Below are 22000 nucleotides of genomic sequence, written 5' to 3' on the forward strand. Positions count from 1 at the left end.
GTGCGTGCGTGTGTGCGTGTGTGTGTGTGTATCAGAATGACTCACAGCACGGAAGAGCTTTTCTGTTATCACACTCTGTGGGGGGAATAGCTGCGGTTTTCTCCTTGTGGACATTGGAGTTTGCAATGTTGCAGCTCACAACACGCAGAGTTTCAGTAAAACATTGAGAGTGAAAGTTCAGAAAAAGAGTCAAACTTTAGCTACTGGATAGTCTATTAACCCTGCAATAGATTCTTTGTGTTTTGAATCATGATGGAAAGACTTTTCCATGACTGACGGTGGAAAACCGATTGAAAGTGTTCCTGGTTCCACAGCAATTCAGAGGGAAAGACGTAACCAGGAGCTGCTAATCAAATAATTGTTTCATTAGTTCACTGGTCTAGAACATACAGGGTTGTTTTAGCGCAAAGTCAAGAAGGAACGATGACATTTTCCTTCCTCGAAGGAAAATTGTGGAGAGATTCTCTCCACATTCACATGGTTGATACAAATATATATTTGCTATCTTCTTACATGGCAGATGTGGCGCTACATATGCTACAAGTTGCATTTTTAGCATGAGAATAAGTTACATTAATTGCCAGATGTCAGTGCGGGGATACCTTGCAGAAGAAGTGTGAAAGCTCTCATTGGCTATAATCAACATTGTGAACATGCTGCTCCCTCTAATGGCAGAAAAACAAACTCACCGTTACAGGGAAACAGTTTCATGCTAACCTTAGCATTCATGACAGGCTAAGCTGATAGGGGAAAACTATCACAGTGGAGAGCAAAGGGGGGAAGTGGCACACACATGTGAATGATTGACAGTGCTAAGACCCGCCTCCTGGCTCTGATTGGTTGTTTCTAATTAGCACTGGGAGAAAGCATTGTCTGTCTCGTATTAAGACATAATGACAGTTTCAACAAACCAAATATGTTTTTGTAACAATTATGTTTGGCAGCTTTAGGTCTGGTAGCGTTGAGGTTTCTTAACACTCCTGTTCTGTGGGATAAAAAATAAATAAATCAAAATTTGAACGTGTGTAAATAATGTTAGGTTTTCTGCATTGAATCACCTAAATAACAGCTCATTTATCCAGCTCATCTATCAGCTGGTYGTTTGCTCTCTTCAGTTCAGAACCTCCCACACAATGARTCTAGATTCCTCTGAGGGGAAGCTTTTGTGTGTGAACCAAACACTTCTCTTCTATCACATAAAAACCGCTCCACTGTGAAGTGTCACATACCTTTTTTTTTTTTTTTTTTGAAAAAAATTAGACTTAAAGTGATTTCACCTGCCTCTCTAAGCGAGTGTATCATTACCTAAATCGTTAATTAGCGTAATTACCCTCCAGCTGGAGTGTGATGCGAAATAGATGCTTTCACGTTGCATAAAATGAAACGTTGATCCATGGGTCACATGACCTTCAGGCGCTACTACAGTACGATGTGGAAAGCAGAGACTTCGTCTGCTGCCATGAACAACCTGAAAATGTTACCTGGGTTAACCTGATTACACATGAGAGCTTTCAGAGGAGCAGAGGAGTAAAATGATTCATGGCTGATTCACGTCTCGATTCGTGTTTTTTTTGTTTTGTTTTGTTTTTGTTATCAAACGCAACCCAGTTACCATTATAAATGATTCAATGATTCTCTCCACATTTACATGGTTGGTTTGTTGGCTCGACTGTTTTCGTGTGAGCRTGTTTTTTGTCTGTGCGGTTTCTAAAAAGGCTTCTGTTACTCCGGGCGCCAGCGTAWCGCAAGAAGAAACTCTCCTCGTTGTCGAAGGTTCTGAGTTTTGGTCGTCGCTGTTGTTCCGACACATCCATCCATTAACACAGAGTCTCTTGAGGATCATTTTCCCCTACGACGGTTGTTGGGTTGCTGTTACTTCTTGTAAAATACGCAAATAATAGCAGAGGGAAGAAAACAAGTWAAAAAAAATGTTTTTAAGACTTTATGGAAATTTCAGGGGATGGAAGTGACCTCTACAAGCTCTGGTTTCCTGTTTTAATGCCRATTTAATCATCAGTGAAGCTTCGTGTGCGAGAGGAGACATGAAAGGCTGCTCCATCCATGCATGAAGAAATTTATTTTTAAAAACCAACAAGGGAGGAACATGACAAGTAACCATTGTGATTTAAAAAAAAGTCTTWAACACAAAAAAATATATATAATTGAGCTTTTCTCTGAAAAATGACAGTGGTGTMCTTTTTGGTGTACTAGGAACTTTAGCTCTGTGTTTTTCTTTTCAACAGTATGTTTTTTTTATCTCTGCTTATTTTTGAATGCAGTTACTTCACAGTAACGTTTAATGGGGATACACTGATCCACATTTTTTCACGTTGATACAGATATCTGATTAGTATCAGGCAATACCAATCCAATGCAGACAAATAGTCCTGATTTATTTATTTATTTTTTTAATGGTTCGTTTTTTAAACACAGACATAATTTTACTAAAATATTAACATGTCTGATRACTTTGCACCAGTACAGCACACTTAAATACATCAATAGTTTCACAAACTTGGTTAGGCAGGTAAAAACAACACAACTGTAATCTGTTCAATCAATCGGTGCAATTAGGAGTAAAACAGCTGATGTGAATGAAACAACGGGTTGACCACGTTGGCTAAACATGTAGAAATAAACTACAAAAAACCTTTCAAATGGTTCAGGAAGTGTAATTAGGAATTCAAAGTAAAATGGAAAATAAATATTAAAGCAAGATGTTGCTCAGAGACAAATCATAGAATTAGACTGAATAGATCTGCCCTTACGGGTTAATAGGCACATTGCAACTGATGCTAGAATTAAAAATATATACATTAGGACCTTTACAAATATTAATATTGGATTGGTGCTTCTCTACTGAACTGAAAATATAATCGATTTTTGAGTCATCTCAAAAACTGACAGAAAATATCAGATAAAACGGTGAATTTCTGAACAGCCTGGTGAGTGATGACCAATCCCTTCATTTTCGCTTTTTGTGTCTCTCTGAAGAACAGAGAGGAAAAAGTTCCACCGTATCGACTAATGCCGAGAACACAAGAGTCCTTCTGCTGGCCGGGGGAAGGTGATGGAGTGCTGCTGAAAGTAATTGAGTACTGCTGAAATCCCAGATTGGATCCTTTGAGAGAAGAGAGGAAGGACTGAAGTGTTTAACGGCTCTGCGGAGACGGTGCCAGCTGGCAGCATTTGCATTCTGGCTCTTTTCCAGCATTTTTAATGCAAATGTGAAACAAAGAAAAAAAAAAGTCTCGATTCACATTTGCTTTTTTAATTAATTTGCMTACTGTCTAAGTTGACAGGGAGTTTGGATAGATGTGTTAACAATGACTGTAACAATGATAGATGCATGTGTTAATTAATTATAAAACACTTAATGAATACATTTTACAAAATAAATAAATCTACAGTACCCCGTATTAATTCTAGCTGMATGCATGTGGAGTTTATTTTTTCCAGCTGCTCAATGCGCTAAGTTGAAAAAGTTTCAAGCTGTTGGAGAAACGAACTGGTTAAGAAGTGGTCAGAGGTACAACAGTATTGTGATTTGTTATGATCTTCATTTTTCTTTCCGCTATACTTTACTTTGACCTATAAGGATTTTCCTATTGCATATAAAACAATAACATTTTTCAGAAGATATCAAACCMACAACAATTAATGAGGTGAAGAAGCAAAGCAGATTGCACTCATTGCCTCTAATGTAGAGACAGTCTCAGTCTGATTATGGGTGGGAAACGGGCTCCATGGCAACGTCTATCTCCCAAAACTGGTACCTGGTTTTGTTTGAAGTTTGGGTTCATGCCTCATCCATCAGATAATGTTGGCTCCTTTCTTCTCCTTTGCAGGGCAGCGATGAGAGCGACGTGGACAAGAACAAGTGCTGCACGTTGTGCAACATGTCCTTCACCTCAGCAGTGGTGGCACAGTCTCACTACCAGGGTAAAATCCACGCTAAGAGGCTCAAACTGCTGCTGGGAGAACAGCCTGCCATCACCACCAAAGGTATGTTCTCTGGTAAAAACGCTCTGAGTATAAATAATGGAGGAGTTGTGTTGTCCAATAGATCATTCATCCATGCAATTTTAATGTAGCTGTTCCATGTTCTCTATTTACATAGAAAATGGACAATGTCCATGTGTCATAAACCAGTGAAAGGTGGAGTTACCTGTCTGGTATTGTGATTGTATGTATTACTATTAATCTGGGCTTCTATGTCAACTTAAAGCTTCCTGCCAAATAGTCCTAGATTATGTGTGGATCAACTAACTGCTGACAGCGACGCTGAGAGGAGGAAATTTCTCTCTTAAGAGGTGTGGTTGACCCGGTTGTTAGATGGGACTGTGATTGGTGTAAACACAAAGCAAAATAAAATTTAAAAAATCCTATATTTGATTAATGCGTCATACAGTCTAGGCTGGATTGAAAAGTGTCACGATGAAGAAGCTATTTATAGCTGAATATATTATCACACAGCATTGATAATATATGCTGTGTATATATTATCACAGCATATATAATATTGTCTTATTATTGTCACAATAAGACAATACGTCACGGCTTTTCGCAATGCAAGTCACTTTACTACATCATCTGTTTGATATTAATGTGGACGCTCAGCAGTCAGTAATTCACAAATTATTGCTGGTGCTGTTGGAACATATCATGTTGTCAGTCTATTAGTTCACCACTTTACTTCTGAAATGATGGGGAAACATTCATTACTGCCCAACATCTGGCTAAGAATCTGCTTTTCTCAAATGACTGATGAGTGAATTACTCCATTTTAATCACACACTGCCCCTGCACAGGGTTTTCTTACTCTGTAAATGCGTTTTTACTGTCTGTTATGTTTCTCTTAGTTCTGTTTTTATATTTTGTTTTCTTACTTTTTGTGTAAATTCCCATCCGTCACTTGCTGCTGCTGCCCGCTGAGGAGAACAAAGGTTGTAGGGATCTTGTGTTTTTTTCCTCGGGGTGACTGAAGGCTGGCATAATCGTGATCCACTAACAGCTGCTCACCTTTAATCTTCTTACAAATCGGCAGCTGTGAAAATAATGAGCAAAGATCACGGGGTGTGGGGGTTTTAACACGAAGCCAGAAACTCCGCAAACATTTTACTGTCAAATTGGTGTGAAAGGCAGTCACACACACACACACTGCAGTGTGTATGTGCAGAGTTTGGCCGTGAGCTTTGTTTGTTTACGAGCGCTTCCTGGCTCTCTGCTTGACCGGGTCATTTATATGCACTCCACAGCTCCGTGTTTTTACTTTTTGCTCTCGGCGCAGCTGAGGCGCTGTGCGGACCGATGGGGCGGTGTGCGTTGATGGTGGTGTTTATCTGAGCTCATGCATTGTTCAGCCGTTCTAAATGTGTTCATTTATTTCTGTGGTAAGACCAAATCTACTTAATGACGCAGCAAAGTCTTGGTCAAAAACAAGGAGGAGACGACATTTTTGCTCCTATTGCACAACCGCTGTAGAATTTTCACTTCAAAGTGAAACACAAGATAAAAATAAAAAAAAAAAAAAAACGCTGCATCTTTAGACCAGAAGAGGTGGTAAGCTAACCCGCTTGCTTTTTTTTTTTCTTTTAAAGATAAAAGCACATTAAGAAATGCATTCCTAAATGAAACCATGCAGGAATCCCTAGCTGGTGTTTTCTCAGGTCACCTCTGCGCCGGCTCGATGTGCTGCGTTCACAGCCTGCCGTTGGTTCACCTGCGGGCTCTGTTCATTTTTATCCCGGGGCTCTGCATCGATCTCTCTGCTTCTCTTTAAATCTACTCGACAGCTTGAAATATTTATGCTCTYGRGCWGTGATTGAACCAGAAGTTGATGCAGAAACAGGGGGTTTGCTGTTTGTTCTCGTTGCAGAGTTTGTGTTGAATTAATTTATCTGGTACTTAAGGGCCAAACTGTCCTGTATTTTGCATGTTCCTATGCATATTGAGAGGATTGAGAAAACTGGAACGAAACCACAATTTGAAACTTTGATTTATTCTTTCAAACTGGTCTTTCTTTGCCGTGAGAGAAGTGTGTAACTGTGACGTTCTACAAAGCTAAAATATTAAGAACCTGACATTATGCTTGTAAATATTTCACAGCTAGATCCTGAACGASAGACATATGGAGTTTTGTTAGCATAAGGAGATGCAGTGATGCAACTGCCATGATGTCAAGCTGTTTGCTTTAGGAGTTACTGTTAAGTTATTAGTATGATCCCTTTCAGTAAAACTACATCTGTTTGTGAGTCTTATCAATCAATCAATAGTTTATTTGTATAGCATGTTTCAGAAACAAGGCAGTTCAAAGTGCTTAAAAGTGCATTGAAAACACTAACATACGAGATTCTGTGGTGGCGCATTGGTAGAGTTCTCGGCGCGACTGTCACAGGTTCAATTCCTGGTTTGATGACCTTCACCGCATGTCTTCTCTCTAATTACCCACTTTCCTATCTGACCACTCTCAAAAAAAGGCGACTAGAGCCGACAAAACCTTTAAAAAAAGCATACAAAGTCATAAAAGACACCATACAGTAAACCAGGAAACATTACATTTTGTTAAGTGCATCAAAATGTTGGTCAATGTTTTATTTCTCTTATTTTATTTATGATGACATCAGAGGAGTAGTTCTTGTCTTGACTTGTGTTGACAGTTGACAGATACTCATCAGATAACGCTAAGATACATGAGGGTCAAAGAAACTGAACAAATTTAAAGGGGCGGTATTATCTAAAATTTATTTTTTTGAGCTTTGCRTCATGTTATATTTCTTCATCAGAATCATACTTTTATTGCCTTGATTCTTTCATGCATTTTTGAGAAATCCTATAATCTCCCGTGGCAACTATTCAGCCACGCAAAATGCCTGGGTGGACATAGCTCCGCCTTTCAGACGCAGCTCCTCCTCTCAGGCTATATCTATTAGAAAGAAAATGAGAACAATATGCTTCCTGATGTCAACCTGAACTGCATAACCAAGATATCTCAGATATGCTCCATTGGAAAAAAAAAAAAGAAAGAAAACGGCCAGTATTCTGTGAACCATATGCAGAGGTCTGCTGTAACGCATAGAAAGCAAAACAAACGCCTGCTGAGACATAATAGAGATGTTGTAGAGTGGGGGTTCTCCAATCCAGGCCTCAAGGGAACGTGTCCTGCAACTTTTAGATGCGCCTCTGCTTCAACACACGAGTCAGATAAWGAGGTCACCAGCAGGACTCTGGAGAACTTCATACTGAGGAGGTAATTAAATCATTTGATTCAGGTGTGTAAGGACACATCATAGGGTTTGAGGACCCCTGCTGTAGAGCCTAAGGCAGACGTCAACATCAGGTTTCTCTGTTCTCTGATGAAATACGCCAGAAACACACCAGGATTCTCTCAGATTAGCATTGCAAATGTTCAGATATGCAGCACGTTGTTGTGTTTCCTAGAGTTAGAGTGGCTCCAAATGCTGTGTGATGATGTAGTGCTCTGACAGCACACTATGCTCTTTGCTCTCCCTGCCATGTGTCAGTGACAGACACAGTCATTAAGGATGCCATCTGTGGTCAATGGTTCAGAACAGGAGAAGCACCAGCTCAGCCAAAAAAAAACGGGGGGTTGGTTCAGCCATCCATTGAGCTGACACCCTGCTACCAGGGCCTCTCCCCACGAACAAACAAATATGAAAAATGAGGGAAAAACTTTTACGCTTGCAACTGTTTTCACTTTTTCTCACTAGGGTTTCTACAGCCTTGAATGTGGCATCTGCAGTGTCCACCATCGTCACCATTAAGTGCAAAGTTTAACATCTATTTAATGATTTTACTCCATTACGAAGCCATATGCACAGTTAATTTTTACCATCAGAAACAAAAGGCTTTATGGTTTTATCTGTAAAATGTTAAACGTGTTGCTCTTTGCTAATGGGAACTAAAACAACTGCAACCTCCCAGACAGAGATGGTTTTATGCTCTGAAACTGTTAATCAAAGCTCCGCTGTTGTCCAGGCACACAGACACGTCCTGGTGGATAAATCCAACACACCTGGAGCTCTGGGATATCGATTACTACATAAGCAACGTCAGCAGGTAGTCCTGTTGATCTGGTCTTTTGGGTCTAACACTTCCTGCCAGCTGGCACCAAAAACACAATCCCACACATTTTAAATACTCTTWTAATGGACACTACCAATACAACACAACGCAGGTGGTTTAGTTAAAGYCTTGCTGGATGCCAGTGAGATAAAAGCAGCTCCAGATCTTAGACTATTCTACATAACATCAGCCACATGAATATATACAATAAATGTTACTTTCACTTTTATTTTTWATTTCATAAATTAAAAATAAAATTTTTAATTTTATTAAAACACAGCCACTGTTGTGTTGAGTGTAGGGATGGGAATTGATGAGTTTATCAATACCGCTTCCATTATTGATTCTCATTGAGAAATAAACTCTTTAATTCAAAATATGCACCATGTTGTATTTGATTCAAACTAAATTAAAGCTTCCTTAAACCATAACAATCCCACTTTCTGATCCTCAGTAGGACTTCGATCAGGAATCATAGAAGGCCGGTTCAGACCTGTCCCATCTTTTGCTCTTAGCCATTGTTGTTTGTTTCTAGCCTTGTGTTGGGTCATTATCCTGTTAGAAGACGTAAGTGAGACGACTTTCTAGCGACAGGCAGCACATTTCTCTCCAGAATACCTTGATGGTCTTGAGCTTTCATGGTACCCTGGACAGATTTAAGACACCCTGTGCCAGATGAAGCAAAGCAGCCCCAGAAAGAAAATATGTTTCACAACAGGGACAGTGTGTGCACGCGCGTGTGTGTGGTTGTTTTTTTTCTTGGTACACTACATTTTTGAATCTGTGAACACTGAGCTGATGTGACTTGCTAAAAAGCTTCAGTTGGTCTCATCTCCCAAAGGACAATCTCCTAGAAGCTTTATAACTTGTCAGTATGCGTAGTGGCAAATTCCACTCTCACTTTTTTATGATTTGCTTTCAACAGCAGTGTTCTCCTTTACCTCATGCCTCGGCGTTCACCTTTAATTTTTGTGGAGGTTGTTCTGCCTCTTTGGTTGCCATTCGTGTTCTTTTCAATTTGTCATCTATTAGGGGGTTGTGGTTGTTGGGTGCTCCTTTGAAGGATGGAGCTCTAACAACGTCAGTTTTTTATTTTCATACAGCCATCAGGAGCCATTTAGTAATCTTATCCATGACGAAAGACTATGTCCAAATCCAAATTTATGTAATGCAGCAAATGGAGATTTCCAATTAACCTTGTCAAAAGTCTTCTCTGCAGCTAATGAAACAATTAAACTGGATTTATTTTTGGGCGTTGCTGTAGTTTATCAGATTGATTAGTCTGGGTTTTTTATATTTATAGGACATTTATGTATGCATGGTGAGGCGCTTGAACTCAATGTTGATGAGGCCGAACTGGACCTCAGTAACTCCAGCCCTTGCTGTATTGCGTTTAGTTTTTTATTTATTTATTCTTATAGTATTTACATACAGTCAATAGTCTAGGATTAGATTGGCAAACACCCTCTGAAGGCACGGACATGGATGGATGTAGGGATGCATGATACTGGATTTCTGCTTGAGATRCCGCATGCTGATATACTAAAACTCATTTGGTCAATAACTGATATATTACCGATATTTTTTCCTATACCTACTTACTGAAACTATAATTTCAGTAAGTTGTGAAATTAAAATACTGAATTGTCTTTGTCAATGTAGGTTTCTACCAAATGCTAAAAAGGAGGCTGAAAATGATTCAACACTTTCAACTTGCATCATGTTTAACGTCAAATGAATTCATAACATCAGCTCTCTCTAAGATAATGATCCCACTCACATAGTGCAAATTTGTAAATCTCCACAAAACTAAACTCAACCTGTTCACGAGCAACAAGTGAAAAGCACATCAGTCGTGTTTTAATACTTAACAGTTTCTTATGACTCATTGTCCCTGGTTTGTCATATAAACAAACTTTTTAAATCAGTGAATTAAGTTGACGGAATTGCCGATTTCCAATATTAAAATTTACAGTTAATATCATCCAATACCGATACCATGCCAATAATATCGTGCATCCCTAGATGGATGGATGGATGTTAAACTATAAAGAGCCATGTCAGGCTGTGTTCCTCTGGGTTGCCCCTCCATGTGGTAGCATAATAAACTGCAGCTTCCCCTTGCTGATGTTTAAACATGTATAAAGTGGCCAGGGACTTCTCGTCCAGAGWGCTTAATGCAGCTGGTGCAGTATTGAGCTAAAACCATCTGCTTCTGGGGTGGGGAGYAGTCCTGCATTCTGAAAGGAGCTGGACCCTCCCTGAAGGCTCGGCGGGTCGCTACAGCAGCACGGCTCTAATGACGAGCATCATGTTTTCATTTCTTCCATGTCTTGATGGGCTGTCAGGTTTTATCTATGATTCTAGACTGTCATCTTCCAGACGCATCTCATATTAATTAAGAGCCTTCATCTTCACACCCAGATGGGAGAAACTGCAGGTTAAAAACAAAATGTTGCAATAGACAAGGAGAGTTGACTGGGAATACATATGATTTAAAATGGTGATACTTAATTACGGATTTGCATAAGTAATTTCTTCCACGTCACATTTGAAGTGATTTAGGTCAGAGTTTATGTCAATTATTATTTGTGCGACTTAATTTCACCTGGAGTTTTTAACTCTAGTTGGCATCTCTGTATTTATTCATCCTTTTCTTTATGACTGTTTTACTCTGGGTTGGATCAGGACTTCAATGACTGTGAGGTCAACTTAACCAAATGACCTCAGATGGACCTTTCTAGAACTCTGAGCAATGACTAATGGAGGAGAGGGGATCACTTTTTTTCACACAGGGATTCTCCCTTAAAAATAAACACCTTCATTTAAAAACTAAATTTTATGTTTTGTCTTTGACAAAAAGCAAAATGAGTTCCCTCTGACTCCATACAGAGAAAATCTGTTGTCCAGAGGTGGATGGATCTTCTTCAGATTTTCTGCTACACACTATAAGCTAAAATAAACTTTTGGAAAACACTTTTACAGAACACACACCTGTTTGGTAGCAGACTTCAATGTTTTCATCATTATCCTGTAAAGCAAAGATGCTGAATTGAGGTTCCATTGTAAAAAGACGTGAAATATGAACAATCCTTACAGCTGCTTACAGGAGTATTGAGACAGAGACAGTTACCATCCACAAGTAATGAAAAGGGTGACTGTTATATTCCACTTTAATGCTAGAAGACRGAAGCCCTAAATGTGCTGGTTTTGTGCCGCTATTTTCAACACTGTTRGGCCAATATCACATTTCTTTGCTTAGATAGCTTCACCTTTACTTCACCTTACCTATTAAATATGAATAATGATGTACTAGTGGCAGTAGAGACCTACAATACCGCCAGTCAGTGACTCTTTAAGATGGATGGGTGGGTGTGTCGGAGCCGGTGCTGGGAAAAGGTTGAACAGACATATCAGTTATTTGAAAAACTATCCTCTAATGTAATTGTTATTATCCTGGGTTGGGTCACATGAAAGTCCCTCGGTGTGCAACCAGGTGCAGGCGATGCAGACAGGACGATTCAGTTCAATGCATCAGCTTTTAAAGACATAGTAGGATGTTCTGAGAAAACTGTGGACTTTGAATTTAACAAGCACGCCTGACGGCTCCTCCCTCACGGAGCCAGTCCAGAACCTGGAACATCAGGGTGTTTCTCCGCCATCAGCACAGCTGCAGCACACCGGCAACCTCGACCTTGAGCAGCGGCACAYGCTGCGTGAAGAAATGGTGTGAGCAGTGCATGCACAAGCTTGATTGACACTGCTATGACATTCCTGCTGGCTCTGATTTGTTGTTTCTGATCAAGACTGGTGTATTTCTGCAAATCACAGTAGGATCACTGGGGGGAGCTGGGAGTGATTAATTTAATTCAATTTTTTTAACAGATTACCTGTCTCATTTTATACTCAATCTCCAAAAATGAGCCCTCATAGAGGGATAATATCTGTGCTGATGCAGGCAAACCTGTTTTACATGAACAACTTCCAAATCAACCATTTTGAGTGAGAGTGGCGCTTCACATTCAGGCCAACTTACAAAAATTTGGAGGTGAACATCCAGGCGCTGCAACAGGAAGTGAGGTCAAAGCACAAAGGTGCTATTAGTGCGCCTCTCCCCCCCACTCCTTTCTCACACCCAGTTTAAACTGTAAATCTATCTTAAAATAGCTTCAGCTTAAGCCTGGCTGTCTGCCAGAATTATAGTACATCTTCCCCAATGTATTTAATATAATACTCCGGGGGAGACCCTGTAGTTACAGAATTGTCTCAAGACTGCAGAATTCATGGTTAATAACTTTCTGTACGACTGCAAATCAAATCATGACAATTACCAACAAATACCTCGCAAAATATGTGCACTGTTTTACATCCACTGAACTGAAATTAGTTGTTGATGATGATGTGCAACATCGTTCAAATTCTGCTTATAAAACGAGAGGCTATAAATATGAGACATAAAGCATGGTTACACATCACGCTGATGACTGCAGTAGCTGTTTAAGTTCTGTGATGGATTCAGTAAACATTTCCCTCCCTGTGAGTTCAGAAGAGCAGGATGTCTGTATTGTTTTCATCTGTCATCCCGGGCTGCCAGATAACTGCCAGCATGTTGCTGTTCATGCTGCGTCTCATCTACAAGAGTCGTTTAAAGACTGTTGATTTCATAAAACCTGAGATAAAAAGCCATGCTTCTGGACAAGGCATTAAAGCTGCTCACTGAACCGACTGCAGGGTCTAAATGTGGTCTGACGTTCCATTAGTTAGTTGAAGAGGTCGTCCTACAGCCACCGAGCCTCGGATGAGAGCTGTGCAGAACCGAGCGCCCGCTGCTGTGGAGGGAAGCTTCAGCCACATGCTGACAGCAAAGGTTCCTCACAGGCCGCCTTTTTTTTCACTGGATTTGCCATTTTGAAATGTTGACTGGTGTAATGGTACGTAATGGGACAGCACTAAATGTTGACTTAGGGTAAGCTGAGCGCTGGAGTGTTAAAACTGATTAAGCTGATAGTGCCATTTTGTAGCAGGAGCCCAGGGCGGTGTTTGGGGTTAACGCCGTCATCCATGCGTGAAAGCACAAACGGCCCCGCCTTGAGAAGAACGGGCTATTTCCTCCGTTTGCCAAGGAGAATTTAGCTTCTCCTCTTCAGGCATTTAATGAAGATAACAGCTTGTTATTCTGAGGGCTCCAATCAGGGCCGCGGCCGCCGTTTCAGCGTTGCAGACCAGAGCTCGTTAAATCCTTTGTGTTGTTCCCTTTCTGCTTGCTAAGGCAAACTTGTGTTTTCACCCCTGATGGCTGGCTGTGTTCTTGTATTTTTAGAAAACTCAGTGGCGTAAGTCGCTGTAAGGCAGCTTGTAGCTCAGCTTCTTATTTAGTGTGTTGATGTTTTGGTTGATATTTTAGAGCAGTGGGATCCACAAATCCAGACCTCCAGGAGCACAGAGGACTCAAACCACTTTGCATCCAAGGAAGCAATGTGTGAATGATCCATGGATGTCTAAGTTTAAAACTGGTGTAAGATGTCAACAGGATGATGTGGTTTCTTTTTGTTTTTTGTTTTTTTACAATATCTTTATCCATCAAGATGGATAAAATGTCCGTCTGTCTGTCATGAATGTATTTTATACTTTTCTCTGATTTTGGCCATAAAATAGTTTTTTTCTGAAAATTATTGTTTTAGTGAAATCACAATTGAAAAAGTATGAAAGACATTCGAACTGAATCGAATGGAGTTGTTGGCTTTTTTTTTTTTTTGACCCCTATAATTGTTTTTTTCATTTTACGTCTAAGATTTGATTATTTGTCAGATTATTATTCATCTGGCTTTCATTTTTCGTGGGGGGGAAAAAAAAATCAATGCTACCAAGGGATACATGATGGATGAAGCTAATCTTGGGTTTTTCTGGCTGTCTGACTAATTTGGCTAAGAATTATCTGACCGTCTCGTAGAGGATTGGAATGACCAGATGGTCACAAGATCATTACATAAAAGTAAGTCCCTGGTCGTGTTGCAGCAGGACACTGTGAACTCCACACCATTAATGCACAGGGACTTTTCAGAATGGGATCCATGAAAGGACTTGCTGTTCAATGAAATTCAACTTTTTCGTTTGATGAAACCGCTGCAACAAACTTTTTACAAAACACCAGCATGCATGTCAATTAGGAAACKGTAGACCTAACATACAGACCTATATTAGCCTGACATTGATGCGTCGATAAATAAGATTTAACTGTAGCCTCACTGCAGGTAAAGCCATTTCTTTAAACTTGCTGACCAAATTGCAGACCTCTGAGGAGAGTTTATTATCACGTTTGTTTCTTTCCTGGTTTTCTTATCAGAGGCATCCCACAGTCCTGTAAAGAACTCCCCAGAAACGTCTCCCATGATGTCACCGCGACAGCGCCGCGACTCAGACCGATACTGCCAGCTATGCAACGCCTGGTTCAACAACCCCGGCATGGCTCAGCAGCATTACGATGGGAAGAAGCACAAGAAGAACGCCACTAGAGCCGATCTGCTGGAGCAGCTGGGCCAGACCCTGGACATGGGGGAAATGAAAGGTACGGACGCCTCTCCAAATTCTGAAATACGAGTACAAAAACGGTTCAGAGTCACACAATAGAAAAACTTCAATTTAAGGTCCATGATCCAACAGAAATGCTGCCAAACAAATCTTCAAACCTGTGTATGAAAAAAAAGATTATTCCTTTGTCCAACCTTTCCTCTCAGTGCACAGACACTGATTTTAGTTTTGCAAGTCACAAAATACAAAAGTGCTTCTCCATGAGGAATAAGGATCAAGTGACAGAGTAACCAGGTTCTTTTTTTCAGAGGTTCTGCTCCAAAGATGACAATTTCTGTCCCATCAGAATTTAAACATAGAAGGTTTAGTGTCTTTCAGGATTTTTTATCTTCAAGAGATGCCTGATAAATCGATTTATCAGATCTTATGGATGGATATGGTGGAAAACCATTAGCATAACAGTGGAAGTTTATCCCATGTTGTCTGATGGGTTTTTGTGTTGCAAATATAAATAAAGAATTGGTCCAAGCGTAGAGTCCTGTGCTACTTAACAAGTAACCCTGGAGTATGAAGACGATTTATTATTTCATGAACAAACTGGAATCTGGCTGACATATCATCAATGTAACCCACATTGTTTTCAGGACATCGTCTTCCCAAAGAAAAGMAAAGTTATTACCATCGTACGCTCAGGTTATTCCATTTTCAAATGATTTTTTTTATTTTTTATGCCTTTCCCATAATCTCATAAATATAAAAAACTGCATAGGCTTCATAATACTAAAAAAAAAAAATCCATAGTTATTCCGTTCGTAGGTTTTACCTTCTCAACCCTTATTACATTTTTGGTTGCTGCAATGGTTGTAAAACAATAAACCGCAAGTTTATTGTTTTAAAATCCTTTCCCATATGGATTCTGCTCTCTAGCAGAAAATCTTCAGGCGCTTTGGAGTTCTGCAGTTTCTAAAATACAGTAACGGTTGTTCTTTTCTTAAACTAAATTATATCTGAGAACCTGTAACTGTTTCAAATCCTGCTGATTGGCCAACGTTTGCTCCAAACATGCAGATGCGCATCGTTTTACGTTTGTGCCTGGCTAATTTCCACGTCATCTGTTTTCCATTTCACTGTTAAGGAAGGTGCTTTTATAAATATTAATGATCCATCTAATCAGACACCATATAGAAAGCTAACCAGTGTAATGCGTCTCATGTGGCTCATCAGGTTGTGCTTCAAGCTGGGAGTGATAAATTAGCATCAAATCATTTCCTTCACTGAAAACATGTTGGGTGTGTGATCCAGAAGGGCCCATAAACCTGGAGCCCGTCTTACTGTAAATCTGAACTCTGACTTGTGCTGCGACTGTCAGTGGGACTTCTTGTACTTCCACCAGCCTGACAGGCTGTTACTGTTTTACAAGGGAGGAACAGAATTGCCCTTGTTGCCTGTCTCCTGGTCACTGTGCGTCAATAAGAGTTTCACAAAATCATTTATGCCGGTGAAGGCTGAGAGAAGAGCAGGAACTTCTCTAAACCAATCAGGYTCATGCTCATTAGTTAAGACCTGGTTAGTTGTTCATACAGCATCCTGTCTGTGAACCTTCAGCTTCCTGACTAACTGGTAGTAACAGGTGAGGGGTCTTCCTCCTGTCCTGGTCCCCCAGGGGCCTGTTCTCTCCCCGTTCCTTTTCTGTCATAAATGACTGCAGCTCAGATCAACCTTATTTGAAACTCCTGCCATACAGAAGACACCACTGTAATTAGTCTCATCTACAAACAATAGCTGTGTTTCAAAATTGCGGAAAATGATATTCCGAAAATTAATTTGCTTGATGGAAATATGGCAGTTTAAAAAAAAACAAAAAACTTTGGTAACACTTTATTTGAAGGGGTGTGCATAAGACTGACATGACACTGTCATAAACATGACATAACATCTGTCATGAACATAAAGAAGTCTTTTCGAATGTTAATGACAGTTGTCATGAAGTGTCATTAGGTAAATAATGACACTTTTAATGCAAAGTTGCTCTAAAAGGTGCTTTAAAAGTCCATTAAAAATGCCAAATTTGCATGATTTTGTAAATTATGATAATTTAATGCAAAGTTGGCAGTTTAGATGGACTTTTAATGCACCTTTTAGAGCAACTTTGCATTAAAAGTGTCATTATTTACCTAATGACACTTCATGACAACTGTCATAAACATTCATAAAGACTTCTTTATGTTCATGACAGATGTTATGTCATGTTTATGACAGTGTCATGTCAGTCTTATGCACACCCCTTCAAATAAAGTGTTACCAAAACTTTTTGCATTAGGATAAGGAGGTTTTTCAGCTGTATCAAAATAGATGTAATTCACAAAACTGCAGTGGAAACATTTTGCACATCACACCAGTCACATGATCAACAGCCGCATGTTACTACTGATGAAAACGAAGAAGAAGAAGGAGACAGGAAGTGGTAGGAGGATGACTGTTTGTTTTAGTTTTCTTCAATCAGTGTGCAGCTGGCTCCTCCAGAGCTCTCACAGCATCACAGTTCATAAAAAGTTGAGTCATTTGAGTCCACAGCTTTTCTGTTAGATCACACTGCAATTTCCCCAAATCGCTGTGTATGTCGCCGCTTACAAGTATGAAGGGTTTGTCTCTCCAATGACTGAATAATGTCTGCTCTGATTGACCATGGCGGCATTATAAATATATTTCATGTATCTGTTTGCATCCATCGCTGCCGTGATTTTTAATGACTCGTCATGTGAACAAGCTTATTCACGTGATTTTAATTTAATTTCTAAAAACTGAGACACCTGCATCAGTTCTGCTCAGTTCTCTCTGCCTCGCTCAGCTACATGGACGTCCTGGACCATCAACACCAGGTGTGGGCAATTACTTTTCCAAAGGGCCCACATTAAAAACTGCAGCACCTTAATTTGATTAATTAATCATTATAACACTGTCGCACTTTTTGTGCACACAAAAGTCCCGAGTCGGAGCGTTGAATTCACATGTTTCCGATATGCCTGTAAATCTGATGCAGAAGCAACATCAGCCAGCAGCAATAGAGGAACAATGTGCTTCTCTTGACCCACTTGAGTAATATTTTTGCTTCAATAAACAATCTGATGGGACACGGGAAAAGACTACAGCGTCTAAAATGTTAATCAAAATGGTTCTTCTACCACCTATATACTTTCCTTCCTTACTTCCTTCGATGTTCTCTGTTGACTCTTGAACGAGTAAAAAAAAAAAAACTCATAGAGGTAGCCTAATTTTGCCGTATTTAGTTGATATCGCTGTAAAAATGGTCATAAAGTGCTGCACATTGGTTTGCGTGCCATTATGACATAGTCATATAAATTATATGACGTAAATCCAGATTTGATCAAATTGACAAACATGTCAGGGAGGTAAATACAGCTGTCTAGCAGCCTCGACTGGGTGTGCGACTTCTACAAACAGGTTGGTGCGACTGGAACAAGTCAGAAGCCATGATGATGCTGGCAAAAACAACTTGACAAAACCATCAACATGAGGTCACGTAGTTGCAAAGGGTCAGTGCTGCACAGTACACTCTTGTCAGAAACATGCAGAAAGTCCAACAGCCTACACAGTTAAACGGCTCTTTTGTAAAGAATAAAAGGTTGTTGTTGAATCGTTTGGTTATCTGAGCTGGAAGCTGAACCCCCAGTCGGCCTTTTCATTGAGCCCACGGCCCGGCCGCCACTTTCCCGTCTTTGTCTTTCTTCTCCATCTCCTGTTTCTCCTGCCATTAACTTTCTGCTCGGCAGCACCGCGGCACTAATCTCCGTCTTTATGGAAGCTGATGCATATTTCATCCTATGGCAACATTCGGTGTCAGATTGCACATTTCCTCTGCTATCTGAGAGGCGTGTGAGGACAGCAGCGGGGTGTCAGAGAAAGCGTACGGCCAAGCAGAACGCCAACGAGACAGGAGAAAAATAGGAAGTGATGGAAGGGAAGAATGATGACGAGTGCACTGAGTGCATGGTGGGAAAGAGATTTTCTTCATCCAACATTCCCTCCTTCGTCCCTTCTAGGTGCTGTCTGCCGGACTGAGCTCGCTCCGGCTAATTCTCCTCTCCACATGCAGACGCTGCTGATTTTTCCTGATGAGGATCATTTGCCTCTTCAGTCCTAATCAGTGCACTGCAGAAACACATCTTACCAACTGTTTTTGTCTTACACACGATCGTAATCCCGTTTAACATCGCTCTGAAGTATAAAACTGAGTCTGGTCTGGATATTCAGATATTATCTTTTCTACTTTGAACAGAGACTTTCTCCTAAAATATTTTCTTTTGCAATGCAGAATTGTGTGCGTTTCTCTGGTCAGCTAGTTTGGATAAAGCCGATCATATGTTTTATGTGTGTGTGGTGTAACATTGCTGACAGGCTGCCTTTAACGTTCTGTGTGCCCAGAACACGTCCAACAACACAAACATGCTACCTGCCAAGTCTGGGACAGGATGACAGAGCCGTGTTGGCAGACCTGCTGCTGTGATCCTGCTTGGTCCCATGTTGGCACTGACCTTGGCCCCGTCACCATGGAAACTCTGTTAACTCTGCTCCGTCCTGCACTAACTTTTTCTTTGCTTTCTCCACACACTGTCTTAGAATACCGATGGACAAAATCTGTGGAACGTATGATCTTTATCCTCGGTCAGGTTCTAGTTATCCTTCACAATCGCCCCAACACATGAACACAAATCCAGTTTCGTCACTGGACATTAAAACAGAGACGGGTTTTATTCCAAAGTTCATTCAGAAATCACTTCACCCCAACAGAGCGACATCTTGAAACAAAAGTTTTATTTGGTGTTATGTTTTTGTCACAATTCAGTGTCAAGCAGTTAAAAATATTGCATCTGACTTCAAAATTGGACGCCTTGTTTGACATGACATATGTTGAGTCTGAAGGCATCATAAGAGCACTTCCTGTAAAACATGGCCTCATCATTGGAATGCTGAGTTTCTCATACCTGCATTTGTTATTCAAGTAGCTATGAAACAGCTCGTGTACTGAATGTGGCCTTTTATTGTCGCTCCTTCATCTTCCATTAAAATGCTTTTGCAGCCTATAATCTTTGCCATAAACCTGCTGTAGAGGAATACCCCAATATTGTATACATATTTTATACCAGAAGGGATCCTATTGTACTGTTTCTTGAATAATAAAAGTCGGACATTGTTCAATGTCCACACACAGTGTGGCTTTGTCTCCATAAATTCCTAAAGTTTTCAAAGCTGTTTTGTCTCAGACCTTTTAGCCTCTGTCAGTAATCATGAAAAACAAATAAAAATAAAAATAGGGCATTTTACACTAACCTGTGTTTTTTTTTTTTTTCAAAGCATCTTTAGACTTTTGGTTATTTGGTCACATTTTCAGCAATGAAAAAAAATTAAAAAGTAGAAATAAGTAGCAAAACTTCAAAAAATACCCAAAATGTTCTGCTATATTTTCTTAATCTCTGTCAGGATCCCAGATTGTGAGTTAGTTTTGGTTTTTGGTATTATTTATGTTCCTTACTTCTTTATTTCCTTTTTTCAACTTTTACTTCAGTTAGTGATTCCAGTTATGTTTAGACTTCAGATGTGTGCTGTTACTTCTGCTGGAGTTTCGAGTTACCACGGCGACAAAATTGACTACTTTTCAGGCTTTGCATATGTACCTAGAAACACATCTTAACTTTCTGTTTGTAGAAAAATCTGAGTTCTGTTCAGAAGTGTAAGAAGGCATCATTTATTCAGGATTTTTCACCTCCTCCTCACAGCTGCAGATTTGGCTCTGCTGTCCTGCATTTCGGTCAGGCTGTAGCCACGAGGGTCTGCTTTCACAGTCTGCTCAGTTTTACTGCAGTTTTCTGACAAATTGCTTCAACGTGCACAGAAGTCAAAGATATTCCGGCATTTTCTACAACACCTCACAGCTGTGGCTACAACGCCGCAGCACGCCCCAAATCATTGTGTGAATGTGTGTGAATAGGTGAGTGAATGAAGCTTTACAATTATAGGACATTTACCATAACTCAGCCTGACTAACAAATCTAAACTGGCCTCTTGACAATATTAAGGACCAGAGTCATTACACACTGTCTGAACCCCATCAGCCGTGTCGTCATGGATCAGTGTCCTAGCAACTATACCGTCCCTCTGTGTTTTGTACTTCCTCAGGTGGTTGTGAACTGAAGAGTGTTTCCTCATTTTGTCTGTTCTCTCTCTTGGGCAGCTGAGGTCAGTCCTCACTCTGCCAAACATCCCAGCAGACGTGCCGGGTTTCTTCTAGCCCATCGCAGCTGTTAATTGGAGACGCCGTGGTGGCAGACATGATTTAGCGCTCTGTTTTTCACCTTCTCAGAGCCGCAGTCGAAGCTCACAAGTTGCAGTTATCAAGCTGTTGCTCATGGCCATGCTTTATATTCAGCGCTCCCTATGACAATAAAAATAAATCTATAGCCTCCGTGGCAAGATGGGGAAATTGCGCTGAGCTTATCAAGGTCCTCTTTCTAAAGAAAGAAAGGACGACGGCTTTTCAATCTGACGCTCGATTCAGAGATGCTCCCGGCTAAGGCTCGACCGCTTCGGGATATTTAATCTTTGCTTTCTGCACAAATTCAGAGACCGGTCTTATCTGGGATTTGATAAGTGTGACCGTTTTATTTCATCAAGGGGATGAAGACACTTTTGAGCGATGATTTCATTGTGGAAGTCCATTTCATGCTATACGGTCTACTTTAAAACATCTCGCTCTTGTGATTCAGCCAAACAAATAGCTTGGTCCACATTGGGATTTAGCGTGCGCCCTTTCAGCCAGGGCTCCCCGCTGCAGCCGTGGCAGGAGCGGGTTCAGCTTCCAGCCTGTGAATGGGCCAGATGGCAGCTGGCTCATTTAACATGAGGCTCGACCCAACACCACCTTTAGAAACAGTCCACCAGGAGGAGTGCACTGTTGATCAGTCACGCTGCCAACACGCTCCCGCTAACTTAATAGCTCTCAATTACCTAAGCGAAAACAAGATAGTCAGGCTGTTGCAGCGTAAATAAGGATTCTTAACCGAACAACCCCATGTACAGCTGAAACATCCAGACCTCATCAGGAATGAGCTGGAAGATCCTAAGAAGCAAAGTTATAAAATAAACATAGCAATAAAACATTGTATTTATTGTTTGTTCAAGTAACAAAGTGATTTTAGCTAGGTAACAAGTTACAAGTATTGCTGTCAGTTGATTTAAAAAAATCATCTGATTCATCACACTAATCTTGATTAATCACTACACTTAATTTTGTAAGTTTGAAATATAAATTTGCCATTTTCAGAAAATGTGTAAAAAAAAAAAAATATATATATATATATATATATATGTT

At 40.3% G+C, this 22000-nt stretch overlaps 1 protein-coding gene across 1 annotated transcript in view; it reads left to right on the top strand.

Moving 5' to 3' along the window:
* The window catches only part of zmat4a (zinc finger, matrin-type 4a), an 89041-nt gene that overhangs the window by 47578 nt on the left and 19463 nt on the right, over nucleotides 1-22000 (top strand). Inside the window, exons 4-5 of the mRNA XM_008417301.2 lie at nucleotides 3849-4005; nucleotides 14429-14650. Of these exons, the coding sequence (XP_008415523.1) occupies nucleotides 3849-4005; nucleotides 14429-14650 (379 nt within the window). The remainder of the gene's footprint in view (nucleotides 1-3848; nucleotides 4006-14428; nucleotides 14651-22000) is intronic.

The sequence above is a fragment of the Poecilia reticulata genome, linkage group LG9, assembly GCF_000633615.1.
Source record: "Poecilia reticulata strain Guanapo linkage group LG9, Guppy_female_1.0+MT, whole genome shotgun sequence".
NCBI classification, from domain to species: Eukaryota; Metazoa; Chordata; class Actinopteri; order Cyprinodontiformes; family Poeciliidae; genus Poecilia; species Poecilia reticulata.